The sequence below is a fragment of the Bubalus bubalis genome, chromosome 4 (genome assembly GCF_019923935.1).
Source record: "Bubalus bubalis isolate 160015118507 breed Murrah chromosome 4, NDDB_SH_1, whole genome shotgun sequence".
Taxonomy (NCBI): domain Eukaryota; kingdom Metazoa; phylum Chordata; class Mammalia; order Artiodactyla; family Bovidae; genus Bubalus; species Bubalus bubalis.
Window position 1 is genome coordinate 73,913,036 of NC_059160.1, and position 16,926 is coordinate 73,929,961.

General features: G+C 34.3%; 1 protein-coding gene across 1 annotated transcript in view; it reads left to right on the forward strand.

Annotated features, from left to right (window-relative positions):
* The window catches only part of CAND1 (cullin associated and neddylation dissociated 1), a 34,735-nt gene that overhangs the window by 6,143 nt on the left and 11,666 nt on the right, over nt 1–16,926 (forward strand). The window contains exons 2-7 of the mRNA XM_006053476.4: nt 3,452–3,595; nt 9,280–9,434; nt 11,641–11,764; nt 12,733–12,989; nt 13,070–13,175; nt 14,266–14,411. Coding sequence (XP_006053538.1) covers nt 3,452–3,595; nt 9,280–9,434; nt 11,641–11,764; nt 12,733–12,989; nt 13,070–13,175; nt 14,266–14,411 — 932 coding nt within the window. The remainder of the gene's footprint in view (nt 1–3,451; nt 3,596–9,279; nt 9,435–11,640; nt 11,765–12,732; nt 12,990–13,069; nt 13,176–14,265; nt 14,412–16,926) is intronic.

Here is a 16,926-nt window from a genome sequence, read left to right on the forward strand (position 1 = left end):
TGAAGTTTAGGTATGAACCTCAGAACAGCTCCTGGACTGTCAAGGCTACTAGGCCTCCTTTCTCAGCATCTCTCCCCTCCCCCCAAATCTTCATTTTTTTTGGCCAAGAGCAGATGAAGTTGGTCTTCAGGGCAGTAATTCATGATGTTGAGGGCTTCACTTTTGCTGGGATTTTGTTGATTAGGATTAGAGGAGTGGCCATTGAGTGTAGTCTGTAGTGGAACTAGGCTTGTTAATTCTCTCTCCCTCTGATGTAAGATGAGTGATTGAACCATCTAATGTGTGACAGTGGTTATTCAATAACATTAAGACCGGACAGGATACATACCCACTGTAACACCAAAATCCTATGTTTTCTCTCCTATTTCTTTGTACTTAACTCATCCTTTACTACTCCCATATCTAATCCATTTCAAAAGCCTGTTAATTTTTAATCTTGTAAGTCTCAAATAGGGTTGTTTGTTGTTCTACAGTAGTTACATGTCTAATATGTATTTCTTCTGGAAGACACATCATGACCCTCTTGTGTGCTATCAGGGACAGTAGATAACGCTTCAGCACTGCACCCGGAGGGGTCATTTTAAACAGCAAAATTACCAACAAAAAGCATAGACATGCAAAAAAAAAAAAAAAAAATGGCCCCAGATAGACTGAGAAGAGGATGCTTGTTTACATATGAGAGGCTAAGTAAGGCCGACCATCACCTTGGGCAGTGTCAGCTGGGAGGGTGTGCGGATGTGTGCTTCGGGTGCTTCAAATGTTTCGTGGTTCTTGATATGTCTGCAAATGACATGAAAGCATTGGAGAATTGATTTGGGGGTTACAACACATTTTACTTTGCTAATGAGAATTGGCTGTATGTCTATTTTTCCATCTCCATTGACTGACATAACTCTAATTCTAGCTACCATCATTTCTCACCTAGACCGCTGCAGTAGCTCTCCTTACTGTTCTCCATTCCGTCTGCTAAATGAAGTTTGATTCTCTTCAAACTATTTTCCACAGTGTAACTAGAGTAATACTTGGAAAATGTTAATCTGATCATTCCACTTACTCTTCATTTCTACCTCAAATGCTTTTCAGTAGCTTCCCATCACTTTTACAATAAAGACTAAAATCTTGGTAAGGTCTTCAAATCTCTCTGATCTTTTGGCCCTTGCTTACTTGGTTATAACCTCCCCACTCCCCATACACAGTTCCTGTTCGTGTTTAGGACCTCAGTCTTTTCTGATACACAACTTTCTTTGCAGTCTAGCTCATGTTATTTTGTTAGCCCATTGTCTTTGTATCATGTTCCTTTCCTTCATAGCATTTATCTTAGTTCATAACTACATATGATGTAAGTACTCATATATGTAGTTAAAAAAAATTATTATGCCTCCATTCGATTGTTACATAAGCTTCAAGGTAGCAGGAAGCACCTGTGTTTGCTTTTGCTAGCCCTTGTATCTATAGCACCTAGCATGGTACCTGACAAAAGGTTCTCAGGACATAGTGAATGATTATATACAACCTGTCCCATCTTAATTAACCTCAGCCTGTATTTCCGTCTTTCCTTTAGGTTTCCCTGTGTCTCAGACACACTGAATTGCTTCTCACTCTGGGGTGCTATGCTCCTCCCCAGCACCACCACCATGCACACAGATTTAATATCCCAAACCAGCTTTCTCCATGGAAACCCCTCTTAAACCTTTGAAATCCAAACTGTCAATTTTTTGGTGTGGTCATTGCCGCACACCCTTGAGTATTTTTAAAAGTTTGTGTGAGATTTGTCCAAGTTACCTGTTTGTCTGCCATGTGAGATGAAAAGTTCAAAGGAAGGGACTGGGTCTAAGTTTTATCATTTCAGCCCTTAGTGCCATAGCTAAAGCAATAAATGCATAAGAGACATTTTACAAATTGGCTTCTCAGTCTGCCATGAACAGCTTTCAAACTGGTCAAACTACTACTTTTTAAGATTTATAGTGCAAACTTTTTAACACATTAACAGGGAACTTTCTGGTTTTAGGGTCACAATTAAAAAGTAATTCTTACTATCGCAATCTAGTTTTCTGATTTTTAAAAATATTATCTATTGCTAATTTTGCTGATGCTCATTTCAGCTTTTAAAAATGTTTAACTTAATTATAGATTTTTGAAATCAATAAATTTCTTTATTAGAGTATAAGTTCTCTGAGGGTCCTTTGCTCATAATCCAGCCTTTGTAGCATAACAGGCAGTGAATAAATAAATGGTAAATAAAGGAAGGGATCTTTGTACCCATAGTTTCTTCAGAACTATAAAATAACTTTTTATTGGGATGATATGCTTTTTTAAATTTAAATTGATGATCACTGTGTTTTCTCTTCAACCGTATGATTAACATTTCAGAGATTCTTAGAGGTTCCTAACTGATATGCCTGTCTAATGGATTTTATCTAAGTAAAATAATTGGTGAAGATGCTTTTCATGCTTTGCGTGTAGAAGTGCGTGCATGGTTCTATTCAGTTGTTTTTTTCTTTTTAACTTTCTGGACTGTTACGTGATTTTAAATTCATTTTTTTCAGTATGTAAAATGGGAAGAGGCTTCCAGTTAGGAGAACCATGTTAATTTTAAAAGGCACAGGCTTAATTTACCTGTGTTATCCCAATTTGACCATATGCTTTTCTTTTTAAGCAGTTTAACAAGACTTGATAAGAATTATGCTGGTGTGTAGTTTAAAACTTTGTCCTTTGGCAGTGGTCCTTAAGGAAAGTGGGCTAGATGTCTGGTGGAACAGCTTTTTGCTTCAAAACATCCTTTTGAAAATACACTTGATTCTGGTGGTGGGAGTTGGGATGGAGGTGAGGGTTTGCATTTTGTAATTTTCCCAGTGGTTTGTAATATGAGCCGCCCAGTCTGACACTACAGTATTACACAGGAAGGTATTCTTAATGTTAAAGACTTCCTAGATAAAATTCAAATCACACGTAAAGTAAAAGTAGAGAGGCACTTTTCTTCCCCTAAAAGCCTTGATGCAATTATAGTTGACTCCAGAACTATGGGTTTGAACTTCATGGGTCCCCTTAACATGGGAAAATTTTTCATTAAATGCATACCACATATATACTACATGATCTGCGATTGGTTGAATCTGCAGATGGAGAACTGTGCAGTTGTGGATGTTGACTGTAAAGTTATACATGGATTTTTGATGAGATGTGGAGGAGGGGGGTGGGGCATGGGGAGGCTTGGCACCTTTAATGCCCACATTGCTCAAGGGTCAGCTTTATTAGACTGAACGAGCATTCATTGAAGGTCCTGTCAGTAAATTTGAAATCAAGGCTAACCTGAGGAAAATAAAGCCAATGATACCTTATTTAAAAGAGTACATCAGGACTTAGATATGAGTGATAGCATTGGATTTGAAAACAGTGATTTTTATTAATGCTTAAAAATTTTAATTGCTGACAAATTTTAATCTTTTATTAGGTTTATGGCTACAAATGATTTGATGACAGAACTGCAGAAAGATTCCATCAAGTTGGATGATGATAGTGAAAGAAAGGTAGTGAAAATGATTTTGAAGTTACTGGAAGATAAAAATGGAGAGGTACAGAATTTAGCTGTCAAATGGTAAGTTGTTTTTTACTTGCTTCCTACCACCTCAGCTTTTAAAAAGTTCAGTATGGTAACTGGTAAATTTTCTTAGTTTTGGTCTAAGTCTTTGTGGAGTGTTTTAGACTTTGTGGGTATCTTGACTTAGCATTTGTACTTGGTACGTAGACACATCCTTATATGTAGTTTCTATATTGGCTAGAACAGTGGTATTTATATCTTATGAAACTTTAGAAAGACTAGTTCTCTTACTTATTTGGCCAGATTTTTTAGCTAGGTTAAAAGGCCTACTTACTGTATATTCCAAGGCAGTGTGGAGTTTAAGAACCAATGATAAGGGAAGTAAAAAATAATAAGACTTAGTAAAGGATAGCAGCAGTTAAAACTATAGTTCACTTAACACTGATGATACAATAGTTTAAAGAATTCCCATTACCTTGGAGAGTGGTGCACTGAGAGCATCTTTTAGGTGTGATATTGACAGCTGGGTAGAGAATTTGAGTTCTTGGTAAATTGTATTAATGCACCTTTTTAATTTATGCATATCAAATATTAGAGATCCTTAAAAATTTACATAGTAAGTTATTGGTAAGTACAACCTTTGGCTTCCTATAAAGTTAAATTATAGAATTTAATCTCATTTTGTATGACATATAATATGTGGTATTAATTTAAATAGAGCATTCTCATTATTACTTTTGAATATTCTTACAAAAGCTTTAAATTTATTTAAGGCTAAGGATTTACACATCTGTAAAAACAGGCAAAGTGTGAGAAACCATTGGTCAGCATAGATTTTTCTAGACATGTAATACAACTTTCTTTAACTTGGGACATTTGCAGGTTTAAAATAAAATGGGTCTTCAAAAAAAATAAGTTGCAGTATAGAGCCAATGAGTATAGTTTTACTTTAGTAGTTATTTTCATCTTTTATTTTGGTATGTGCTTATTAACAAACAAAATTTTGTCTAACATATGTGCTGAGCAATTAACTAGCCTTTAAAAATGATAATAAAAAGTAGGTTTTGTCCCAGATTGAGAGGTACACAGATCTTTATTCACTTGAGTATAAATCTTGTTAGAAACCTGAGCTTTTGATGATCTTTTATACTTAAAATTTAACAAGTGGGGGGGAAATGACATATATTTAATAATATAAGAAAGAAATTAAGATAGAAACAAAGGTAATACATTAGGAGATAAAACTCAAGAACTGATTCTAGGAGGAGGGAAAGTCCTAATAGATAAATCACTAAGTAGCTTTATCAAGAAATTGAAAATCTATCAAAGAACTCATCACCCCAAAGAAACCCCTGCCCAAAAATCTTTTCACACACTCTTTGAAACTTCAAACAACAGATAATTCCAGTATAGATAGTTCTAGAATTATTTCACAACATAAAGTATTAAAACCTTTTAAACAAAATACTGATAACAAATTCTGACTAAATATAATACTAAAAGAGAAGATTACACATCAGTTTCATTTAAATGTTCAAAATAAAATCAGTAGCATGTTAAGTGCAGTTTACCATGACCAAGTGAATTTCATCCTGAATATAAGGACAATTTAATATTATGTGCTTTATTAATATTTTTATTTCATCATTTTAATAGATCAGGGGAAAAAACTATCTGGTTAGTTGTCAAGGTACTGATGAGATTCAACTTTTGTTCTTTGTTTAAAAGAAAAAAATAAAATCCAACACCTAGACTGCTTAATATAATTAGAGGAATGAAATACTTTCTGAAAACTGGCATCATATTTAATGTCAGAGTGAAGAACAGGTCAGAGATGCTTTATATCATTAAAGTGAATTTATCACTTATTTCAAGTAAAGCATTTAATAACAAGAAATCCATAGGTCCTTTTTTAAAAAGTGCACAAACACATTTATACCTCAACCCAAAAGCCACTAAATTACCAGATACTTTCACACTAAAGGCAGGAACATGAGTGTTTCTCTATCTTCATTAGGTTTCTTTTGAAGGCATTAGGTACTGTAAGATAAGGGGGAGGAAATTAAGACATAAAAGAATTTTAAAAGGTCATAGGCAAAAACGAGTCAATCAAGAAAAGAGAATAAAAAATTCAGTGAAGGAGTGTGCTGTAAAATTAATGAACAAAAATCAGCCTTCATATAAGCAAATAAAACAGAAGATATGGAAGCAAATGTCCGTTTATTACAGCACAGAAAGACAAAATGCCTAGCAATAAATGTAACAGATGTTACAGTGGTGACTTTGGGTGAGGATATTGTGTGGTTTAAAGTAAGCGTATAATTTTATTTGTTAAAAAACTTTTATAGGAGAAAAACTTTAAAATACTCTTGACCAATAGCAAAAATGTACTTGTGAACAAATGGCAAGACATTTCAGGTCCCTGGATAGAATAACTCAACAGAGTTGTTAGTTCTGGGTTATTTTAATGCTAACTTAACTCGAAAAATCAAGTTTTTCCCACAAGCTAGGGTTGATTCTAAAGGGCATTTTGCAAAGAGGGGCAGGATATTTGCTTGTTAGACCACAAAAGCCCTGAAAAATCACTGGACTTGGAGATGTGTTGGTTAACCCTGCTTGATATGAAAACATACTGTTACGTTTATCTAATGAAAGCAGTGAGGTAGTGACGCATTAATAGAACAGTAGTGGAAAATAGGATGGAAACTACATGATGCAGTTGGTGGCATCATGAGAAAAGTTGAACTTTTTTTTTTTAAACTGTATTACCATTTGGAAAACAAAATTGTATCCTTACCTCACAACTTCTTACTAGAGGTCAACATTGTTCACCTTAAGTTGGTTTTATTTTGGATATATTAGTGTTTTGTGACTTTTTGCTGCTGATTAGTAGTTCATTGATATCTTTTTAGGGTTTGGCTATTGTGCATAAAGGTAGAGTGAACATTCTTGTATGAATCTCAGGACCTGTGGTCTTTCTTTATTTCTGAGGAAGAATGAAATTGCTGTTGTCTATTTGGTGGCACTAGTGGTAAAGAACCTGCCTGCCAATGCAGGAGACGTAAGAGACTCAGGTTCAGTCCCTGTGTGGGGGAAAATCCCATGGAGGAGGAAATGGCAGCCCACTCCAGTATTCTTGCCTGGAGAATCCCATGGATAGTGGTGCCTGACAGGCTGTAGTCATTTTCCCTATTGTGTGTTGCCTTATTTTACTGATTGCTTCTTTTTTTTTTTAAACTATTTTTCTTTCCGCTCATTTTTTCCTTTCCTAATTCTTAAACATTTAAAGGTATATTTTCTCCAAGTAGTTTGTGATTAATTTTTTTTATCATTCAGTTTGAAGCATTTTTAATCTCCATTGTGATTATTCTTTGATTTATCAGTTATTTAGAAGCAATTTTCAAATATTTAGAGGTTATCTGGATGTTTATTTTTAATGGTTTCTGACTTAATTGCATATGATCCGAGAATCATACTCTTTAAGATTTCAGAGAGGTTTATTTTGTTTGTTTTGGTTTGTATTGTTCTGTCTACTCATTGAGATTGGTTTTATGATTCAGCATATGATAGCTCAGTTGGTTAAGAATCTGCTTGCAAAGCAGGAGACCCTAGTTCGATTCCTGGGTTTGAAGATCCCCTGGAGAAGGGATAGGCTACGCACTCCAGTATTCTGGCCTGGAGAATTCCATGAACTGTATAGTCCATCGGGTTGCAAAGAGTTGGACATGACTGAGTGACTTTCACTGTGGTGGATGCTCCCTGTGTATATTTGAAAGTGTTTTCTACAGAAGTTGGATATGATATATTATAAATGTCAGGTCAAGGTAGCTGGTAGTGTTCAGATTTATATATCCTTTGTGATTTTTTTTCCTTGATATTAAATACTGAGAGAAGGAGTGTTAAAATTTTCAACTATCATTGTCTGTTTATCTGTTTTTCTCTTTAATGCAATTTTTGCTTCATGTATTTTAAAGCTGTATGATTAGAGGCATACATATTTATAATTATGTCTTCCTGATGTTTGATGTTTTTATGAGTAAAAATGTTTCTTTTTAAATACACTGTATCTTGGACTATATTTTTTCTTATGTTAATATAGCTGCCCCAGTTTTTTTTTTTAACTAGTATTTGCATAGTGCATCTTTTTTCTATTACTTTCAGCTTTTAATCTGTTTTTATTTTTAAAATATGTGTCTTGTAGACAGCAGATGGTTAAGTCTTGCTTTTTTTCCTATTCAGTTTCATAATTTCTTCCCTTTGATGGCATTATTTTTTTTAGTTCATTGTTTATTGTAAATATTAATGTAGGAAGCTTTCAGCATGCCATTTTGCATTTTTTCTATTTGTTTCTTTTGTTGGTGGTGGTTTTTATTTATTTTTGCAAATTCATTTTTATTTGTTGGCTGCTCTGGGCCTTCATTGCTGTGAGAGGGCTTTCTCTAGTTGTGCTGCTAAGTAGGGGCTACTCTAGTTGTGGTACACAGGTTTCTCATTGAGGGGGTTCTCTTGTTGCAGAGCTCAGGCTCAGGAGTTATGGCGCATGGGCTTAGTTGCCCCATGGCAGGTGGAATCTTCTTGGAGCAGGGATTGAACCCACATTCTCTGCATTGGCAGGCAGAGTCTTAACCACTGGACCGAAAGAGAAGTCCCTGTTGGTTTGGTTTTCTATTTTTTTTTTTTTTTTTTTTACCTTTTTGGGGGCAATATTTTATAGCAACAATTCTGAAAGTTTGAGTTGGGGTCCCTGAAAAGTGACCCTGAAAGTTTAAAACTAATATGAATAATGACTAAGTCAAGCAATTCTTTTGACTTCTCATCTCTTTAGTGTGTATTGTATTCATTCTAGCATCTGATCCTTCCATTTGAAATGCTCTTTTTTCTAACTGTATCCCGTGAATGCAAGTACCTAAAATTTGTCTCTGAAGTGCAGTCTCCTGTCTGTAAATAAATACTAACATTGCATTTAAAAGTTATCTTTTTTTTTTTTTTTTTTCAGTTGCTCAGAGTAGTGAATGCCTTCAGTTAATTTCTAAAATAGTTATGTGAGTTCCTTACCTCACCAACCAGATGGTAAATTTTTGAAGATCAGGGCCATACGTTTGTTATTCAGTACAGTCTTGAGTACAGTGGCTCTTCAATGGATAGTCATGCCCCAGGTATTATCTATGTACTAAATTCTGTGGGAAGGACACAGGAGGAGGGCTTGCCTTTATCCTCAACCAGTGGACTTACATGCAGTGCTAAAATAATAGCAGTGTGAGATACTAATATGAAAGGCATATTCAAGATGCTTTGGAAGCATGGAGAGGTTCTGACTTGTTTGGTTTCTGCAACTGATTACTTGATGCTTAAAACAAGAAAATAAATATAAATTCTTCAGCTTATGAATTGAATGAAGTTGGTGTTAGGTGGTAGGAAGAAAGGATCACAGTTGACAAAATGTGATATGTTGGATGGAATTTCTATTGCTGGTAAATCATGGGATTCTTGTTAGGAACAGACTCCTAATTAGCTTTTTTATTATTACAAGATGTGTATTTGAAGGGTTTGCCAAGGGTGGGGGTCGGGTGAAAGCATCTTGAGTTTCATGATACTATGAAGAAAATAAATGGGAAGAAATTAGAAACTGCAAGAAGCTTATGAACCAAGAATTTTTTATACTCTTATTCGTATACTACTTGTCTCTCTTTCTGTTTTTTTATCTAAGTTAATTTTTGTTTTGTTTTGTTTTTGTGTTTCAGTCTTGGCCCTTTAGTGAGTAAAGTGAAAGAGTACCAAGTAGAGACAATTGTAGATACCCTCTGCACTAACATGCTTTCTGATAAAGAACAACTTCGAGATATTTCGAGTATTGGCCTCAAAACAGTAATTGGAGAACTTCCTCCAGCTTCCAGTGGTAAGCAAGAGTGTTTTTTCCTTCTGTTTCCCTTTTATAAATGGAAGTGTTTCTCCTTTAATTTTTTTTTCCTCCTGGTCACAGAGAGAGAGAGAGAGAGAGAGAGAGAGAGAGAGATGTATTTACCCCTGAAAGATCTTTGTAAATATCCCTTTGAACAGTGAGGGGAAAAAAGTCTAGAGTCTTATTTTTGCTTAAAAATAAATTCAGTTATTTTGATTGAATTTAAGTATTTCTTTGGAATGCCAGTTCTGAACATTTTTGATGTTGGAACTTGATTTTATGTCATTGCATGTACAGTGACTTGCAGAAAAGAGTCAAACCAGTGTATGCAATGAAAGAAAAGATACCCAAAACCATGAGTTATTTTGATTAGCTTTCCATTTTCAGTATTAATTTTGCTTTGCATTAGAATTTATGGTGTAAAACTTAACACTATTAAGATAGCTATGAAAGATTTCAGTTTACTAGTATCTTTAATTCAGGCTGAGCCCTTTATAACTACTTACAATTTTAAAAAGTTTAAAACAGTTACAGTTAATGAATTTGTCAAGTAATTAGCTTTTGATCTCCAACAGAAATTTTTATGTAAGTTTTAGAATTGGTCTTGATTACTAAGCTATTGGCTTAAATTAACAGTCTAAAGTTACTGTCTCATCTGCAAATGGAGTGCAATTACTCTCATGGAAAGATGTATATTGGTAAAAATGTAGTCTTAGTATGTAGTTTTCATTTACTTAATATTTATTAATCACTGTGCTATCATGCTAGATAATGCATGTATACTATTTCACTTTGTCCAAATCATGTGGGAGGTCTTAATAATGTAGATTGTTGATAAGAGAATTGAAATTCAGAGAGATTAGGTCAATTCATCCAAAGTTTTGATTAGCTTGTTGGGTGAAGAAGATTCATACACATTATTTTCTAACCCAGAGTTGATGGACTTTTTTTCCCTCACTGTATCATGTCATTGTTACTTTACCCTTACTGAATTAGTTACTTCAAAAACATTTCACCAACTCTGAGTATGTCATTTATAGTTGTATTCAGTTCAGTTGCTCAGTCAAGTCCAACTCTTTGTGATCTCATGGACTGCAGCATGCCAGGCTTCCTGTCCATCACCAACTCCTGAAGCTTGCTGAAACTCATGTCCATCGATTTGGTGATGTGCCATCCAACCATCTCATCCTCTGTTGTCCCCTTCTCTTCCTGCCTTCAGTCTTTCCCAGCATCATGGTCTTTCCAGTGAGTCAGTTCTTTGCATCAGGTGGCCAAAGTACTGGAGTTTCAGCTTCAGCATCAGTCCTTCTAGTGAATATTCAGGACTGATTTCCTTTAAGATTAACTGGTTGGATCTCCTTGCTGTCCAAGGGACTCTCGAGTCTTCTCCAACCCCACAGTTTAAAAGCATCACTTCTTCGGCAGTCAGCTTTCTTCATACTCCCAACTCTCACATCCATACATGACCACTGGAAAAACCAAAGATTTGACTAGACAGACCTTTGTTGGCAAAGTAATGTCTCTGCTTTTTAATATGCTGTCTAGGTTGGTCATAACTTCTTCCAAGGAGCAAGCGTCCTTTTATTAGCTGTATTGATAGTTTTCCTCATTTTTTCCCCCTCATTAAAACATGTTTGTTTTTAGCTGATTTCTGGCTCTAACAGGAATTCTGTTAACCATGCAGATTTTTACTTTCACAGTTTCTTTTTCCTTTTTTTCCTCTCTCTGGTCAGTAACAATACAGATCTACTTTAAAATATTAATAACCTTTTTGATGAGTCTCCTGGAACAACATTTCTACTTAGATTGGAAAGGATCTCATTAGGTTACTACTAAAGATGACTCAAGTAGAGAAAAATGTTATGTGCTTTCCAGTTTAGAGGTGTAAACATTATAGCTGCTAATAGCTCCATAACCAGCATTCCCACTGGTGCACAGAAATAGTTGTGCAGTATGAGTTTACTGAATCAATATTGTTTTCCCTGTTTCATGCACTCTTCTGCAGTTACCTCTATTTCTTGTTTATGTCTAATAACTTATTTTATTGAAAAACAGCCTATTTTGAAACATTTTTCTGACATGGATCTCTTGAGTCAGTTTTTAAATCAAGTCTAGAGTTGCTGAATATATAATAACTAGAATGAATTTAAGGTGGAATTCAACATACTCGCCTTGAAATTATTATGGTTCCTTTTTCATGCAGGCTCTGCATTAGCTGCTAATGTATGTAAAAAGATTACTGGGCGTCTTACCAGTGCAATAGCAAAGCAGGAAGATGTCTCTGTTCAGCTAGAAGCCTTGGATATTATGGCTGATATGTTAAGCAGGTAAATGTGACTGTGGTTTCTATTATATACAGATATTTGCATTTATTAAGAATGCTTTCTGATAAATATAATAAAACTTGGTCAAATTATTCATATTTAAATTGTTTTATAAATGTGTGGTTAGGGGTGAGGGAAGAAAAAAGCTAATTATACTTACGTAATATTACATAGCAAGCATATTTCTTGTAGCTTGAAAAATAATAAAATTTGTAATTTAAATATTTCAGCACAGTTTTTATATTTTGTTTTACCCTTTATTTTCTTGAATATAGTTATCATTTGTGGCTAATTCACTTGAACTTGAAAGTAATCAAGTGCCTTCATATGGTACAAATACACAGTAAAAGTGAAGAGCTATCCTGGCACACAAAAAGCTTATACTTCACTATAGGAGATAAGACAAATGGCTGTAATGTAAGGCAGAGCTGGAGTAAATATTAATGCAGAGTATGGTGTATTTTGACATTTAGAATGGAAGGAGCCATGAAAGTCTGTTATGGAAACCGCATCTGGATTTAGTTTTGCAAAGTGGTTAGAGCACAGGTGTATGTGCTTAAGGATAAAATGTATCAGAATATATGAGTAGTCTTGAGTTGGGAAACATTATATTCTAGTATTCCAGAATATAGAATGAATAGAAGGTAGTCGGAGATCATTCTGATTGATTGGAGTCTTATTAATTTGATATGTAGTGAAAATTCAGTTAGACCTTTTGTCCTTTGTGTGACTTTATCACTAGCACTGCATGGGCACAGGACACAGATATTTGCTGTTGAGTCATTGACTGCACATGTGAAATGATTTGAGAGAGAGGAGTTGAACCAACAAAGCGGTTGAAACTGAGTGTATAGATTTGTAGAGAAAAGACAATAGGGAGAAGAAGTAATCGAGAGATGGTCAGAAGGCAGAAATTGTAGTAGTTCTTGGACATTTTGAATTTATTTGTTTTCTTCTCATTTTATTTTAAGGCAAGGAGGACTTCTTGTTAATTTCCATCCTTCAATTCTGACCTGTCTGCTCCCCCAGTTGACCAGCCCTAGACTTGCAGTGAGGAAAAGAACCATTATTGCTCTTGGCCATCTGGTTATGAGCTGTGGAAATATAGTTTTTGTCGATCTTATTGAACATCTGTTGTCAGAGTTGTCCAAAAATGATTCCATGTCAACAACAAGAACCTACATACAATGTATTGCTGCTATTAGTAGGCAAGCTGGTCATAGAATAGGTAAGAAATATTTATATAATTAAAAATTTTCTTTAAAACATATTAATGAATATTTATAAGAACCAATATGCTTTTCTTAGGTGAATACCTTGAGAAGATAATTCCTTTGGTGGTAAAATTTTGTAATGTAGATGACGATGAATTAAGAGAGTACTGCATTCAAGCCTTTGAATCATTTGTGAGAAGGCAAGTTTTTAAGATCTCTATTTTTCAAATATTTTTTCTTAAGAATAGAATAATAATGAAGATCTAGATTTGGTGGGTGAGGAACAATGGATTATTTTACTCACAGCTGGATTGAATTTTGAATTTCAGATGTTTTAATTAAGTTTTAAATAAGTGATAACAATACAGTATTTGAAGTGCATATCTTTATTTTAAAATACAGTCATCACATTTATTTGGAAATGTTTCCTCCTTACTGTTAGAACTTAAAGAACTTGGGAAAAGTATATATAGTTGTCTTCCAGTTGTCTTAATGTGGTTTACCAGAACAAATGAATGATCTGGTCAGAAATATATACTAGTGAGTTTTGTATCTCTTCAACAATTTTTGAGATCTGTTATATTTGCTAGGGCAGTGATTCTCAGTTTGAAAACCTTGGTTCTAATAATAACTGCATTTATGTGTGAGAAGATCATACTGGCTAAGTAGCGAGATTGTTTCCCCCCCTCCTCCCCGGCTAGAATTGACAGCATTGTAACACAGTGTTTTGTGACTTGACTGTTGGCTGTTTGTAGTAATAGTAAGTAGTTTTCACTCATGGTTTTTGATAAGTAGCTTTATAGTCATGTAAAATCGCTAAAAATTGTGGGGTTCATTTCTATAATACCTTTAATTGAGAAATACTTATTCTTGGGCATTTACTATACGTTCTGTCTTCTGAACATTTAAGTTATAAGACCAAACCTAAATTAATGTACCCTGCCATTTTTACCAGTAATGCTAGTTACTGAAGAATGCATTTATTTGGCCTTTGTGTTATAGCTGTATGTTGAAAAGATAGACTGTGTACAGATCTCTCTTTGTATGACCCCACACTAACCATGTCATATCATTTATTGTAAGAATCATCCTGACTTCAAAGGTGTTAAATGGTGGTGGTGGTGGTGGTAGGAGGGAAGAGTTCATCTTAAAATTGATTAAAAAAGAGTAATTTGAAAAGTAAATCTGTTTTAAAACGTTAAAGGGAAGACAATCTGCTAATAAAGTTGACAGATCCTGAATCAAGAAGATAAGTACAATTATTCAAGGTAGCTTTTGTTTTTTCTACAGATGTCCTAAGGAAGTGTATCCCCATGTTTCTACCATTATAAATATATGTCTTAAGTATCTTACTTATGATCCTAATTATAATTATGATGATGAAGATGAAGATGAAAATGCCATGGATGCAGACGGCGGTGATGACGACGACCAAGGTATTTCAAATTAAGTAGGATTTGTTATATTTTCATGAAAGAACTAATTATAGATGGAGATGATTCTTAGCCCCAGAATGTACTGTTTGTTTGCTTGCTTATAATAGTGAAAGTGGAAATAACCACAATATTCAACAAGAGCAAGTTGATTTAATTACGGGGCATCCAGCTATTGAACTGTATGCAACATTTTCAAAATCATGTTCTAGGTAAACATTTGTTAAAGTGGTTAATAAGTTGAATGAAAAGTAGATAACAAAATTACTCTGTCCCAATTTAATTTTTTTAAATAAGCTGAAAAAAAAGTTAGTGTTTTTTTTCTCGGCAAGCACTTATCAGTGATTACACAGTGTTTTTGTAAGGAGGGTAATGAATAAATTGTACCTATAGATATCTATAACATATTCCTAGCAGTTTGGTTTGTTTTATGCATCCGGGAGTTGGTGTTGGACAGGGAGGCCTGGCGTGCTGCGATTCATGGGGTCGCAAAGAGTCAGACACGACTGAGTGACTGATCTGATCTGATGCATAGTTACTTTTAATGAGAAATTTTAAGTATTATTTGAGGCTCTACTTAACTGTCATGAATAATCCAAGTATTTCTGAGGTTCCTGAGATTGATGTCATTGTGCTGAGATTTGTGGCATTTACTGTGGAAAGGAGTAACACATCAAAGGCACAGGGTTGCTCCTGTGTAGTTGTCTCTGTTCTGTTAAAAGAATCATAATAGCAATGTTTAAATAAGTTATTGGGTTTATGTGTTGGTGGATTTCCTGTTAATTATACTTTTTAAGTTTGATTCTTTGAATGAATTTAGGTAATGCCTTTGCTCTAAAGTCTGTAATTTCATCCATCTGAAAAAAAAAAAAGATGCAAAAACTCTCTCTTAATCTCATTTTAGACTTTTAACAGATACTGCTCAGTTTCTCTGCACTATAGCAGAACTCCTCAAAAGAATAAATGCTCTCCAACTCCTTTTTCCCCCTTTTCTTTTGAATCCAGTTTTGCAGTGATTGCTAGTGACCTCAGATGTTTGACTTTGCTTGTTCCTCAGTTTTCAGCAGCACTTCTTTATTTAACTGCCACGATATCACATTCTCCTGGTTTTAGTCCTGTCTTTGTGATTACTCCTCCTCTTTCCCTATGCTGATTCCTCTTCATCACCCTGATCACTAAACTGTGGAGTATTTCTGGGCTTAGTTCTTGACTTCTCTGTTACGTTCTTATAATCTTGTTGATCTCATCTAGTCTTTTGGCTTTAATATCAGTATGCTGAAAACCCAAACTTGATCCCAGATCTTTCCTGTTAATTCTAGGTTCATATATGGAAAACTGCTTAATTGATACACTGCCTAGATGTCCAGAATATCTTCTTCCCACCCTTCCTCTACTGCCTGGTTATTAACCTGTTTCTTCTTTAGACTTCTCCATCTCAGAATAGCACCTCTATTCTCCTTAGTTTCTCAGGCCAAAAACTTTGGGGTTATACCTGATTACTTCTTTTACATACCTCCCTCATCCAGTCCTCCATCTCAAGACTTTGCCATACTGCATACTCCTATTTCCCTTGTTAGCATTCTTACTTTCTTCATTACACCTAATATTTTCTGATACCTAATATTTTTTTTATCATAGTGTTATTGTAACTTATATAACCATAATTTTAGTTATTAGGCTATTTAATTTTCATAACTTTTTCAATAAAGTATATTTCTATAAAGTTATTCCCATAGTTGGGTTGCCATTGGAAATTTTTACATTCTCTAAAAATTTTTACTTACTTGCTTTAAATAGTCTACTTGATAGTGCCCTGTAATTTTTCTTCAAATCAAATGCCTTGATTTAGCAGTATTTGGTATAAGTGAGATGGAATTGTTAATACTTAAGCTTAGAATATTGTTTTAATGTTTAGCAGGAATTTGGAGAAGCTAGTGCTCTATTCTGTGGACAGAATTTTATTGTTGTAACTGAGAAAGTATAGGTTCTTTAAGCTATATTAAGATAATATTTTAATAAGTTGAGAATATGCATATTTGTTCCTAATAGCCCATCAACAAATTTAATGGAAAGCCATGTAGCCACAAAGAAAGCTAATGTCAGGATTCTTTTTTACCCCTGAAAAATTAGTTTCACAGTATGATATGCCATTGGTGATCATTATTTTTATGGTTTATCTTAGAAACTCCCCAGTTGTTTGATTTTTCTGTAGTGTCAAGTGAATCTTTTGAATTGAACTTCTATTCATATTATTTAAAAGGCTGGGACATTTATACATATTTGTAATTTGAAGATGTTTAATGTGTTAATAAATGATAGTTAATAAGCAGCTCATTATCCATCAACGAGAAAATGTTAAATTAAAAACACAATCAGATCATTTTTCTTTAGAGGTTTATTTGTAGATTTTTAAGTAAACTGCTTCTGGTTTATGAACTAGTTCTTTTTAAACTTGTCTCTGGCTGTGTATCTTAAAAGTTAGAAAATTATCTTAGTTATGAGTATCAATTTACTTTCT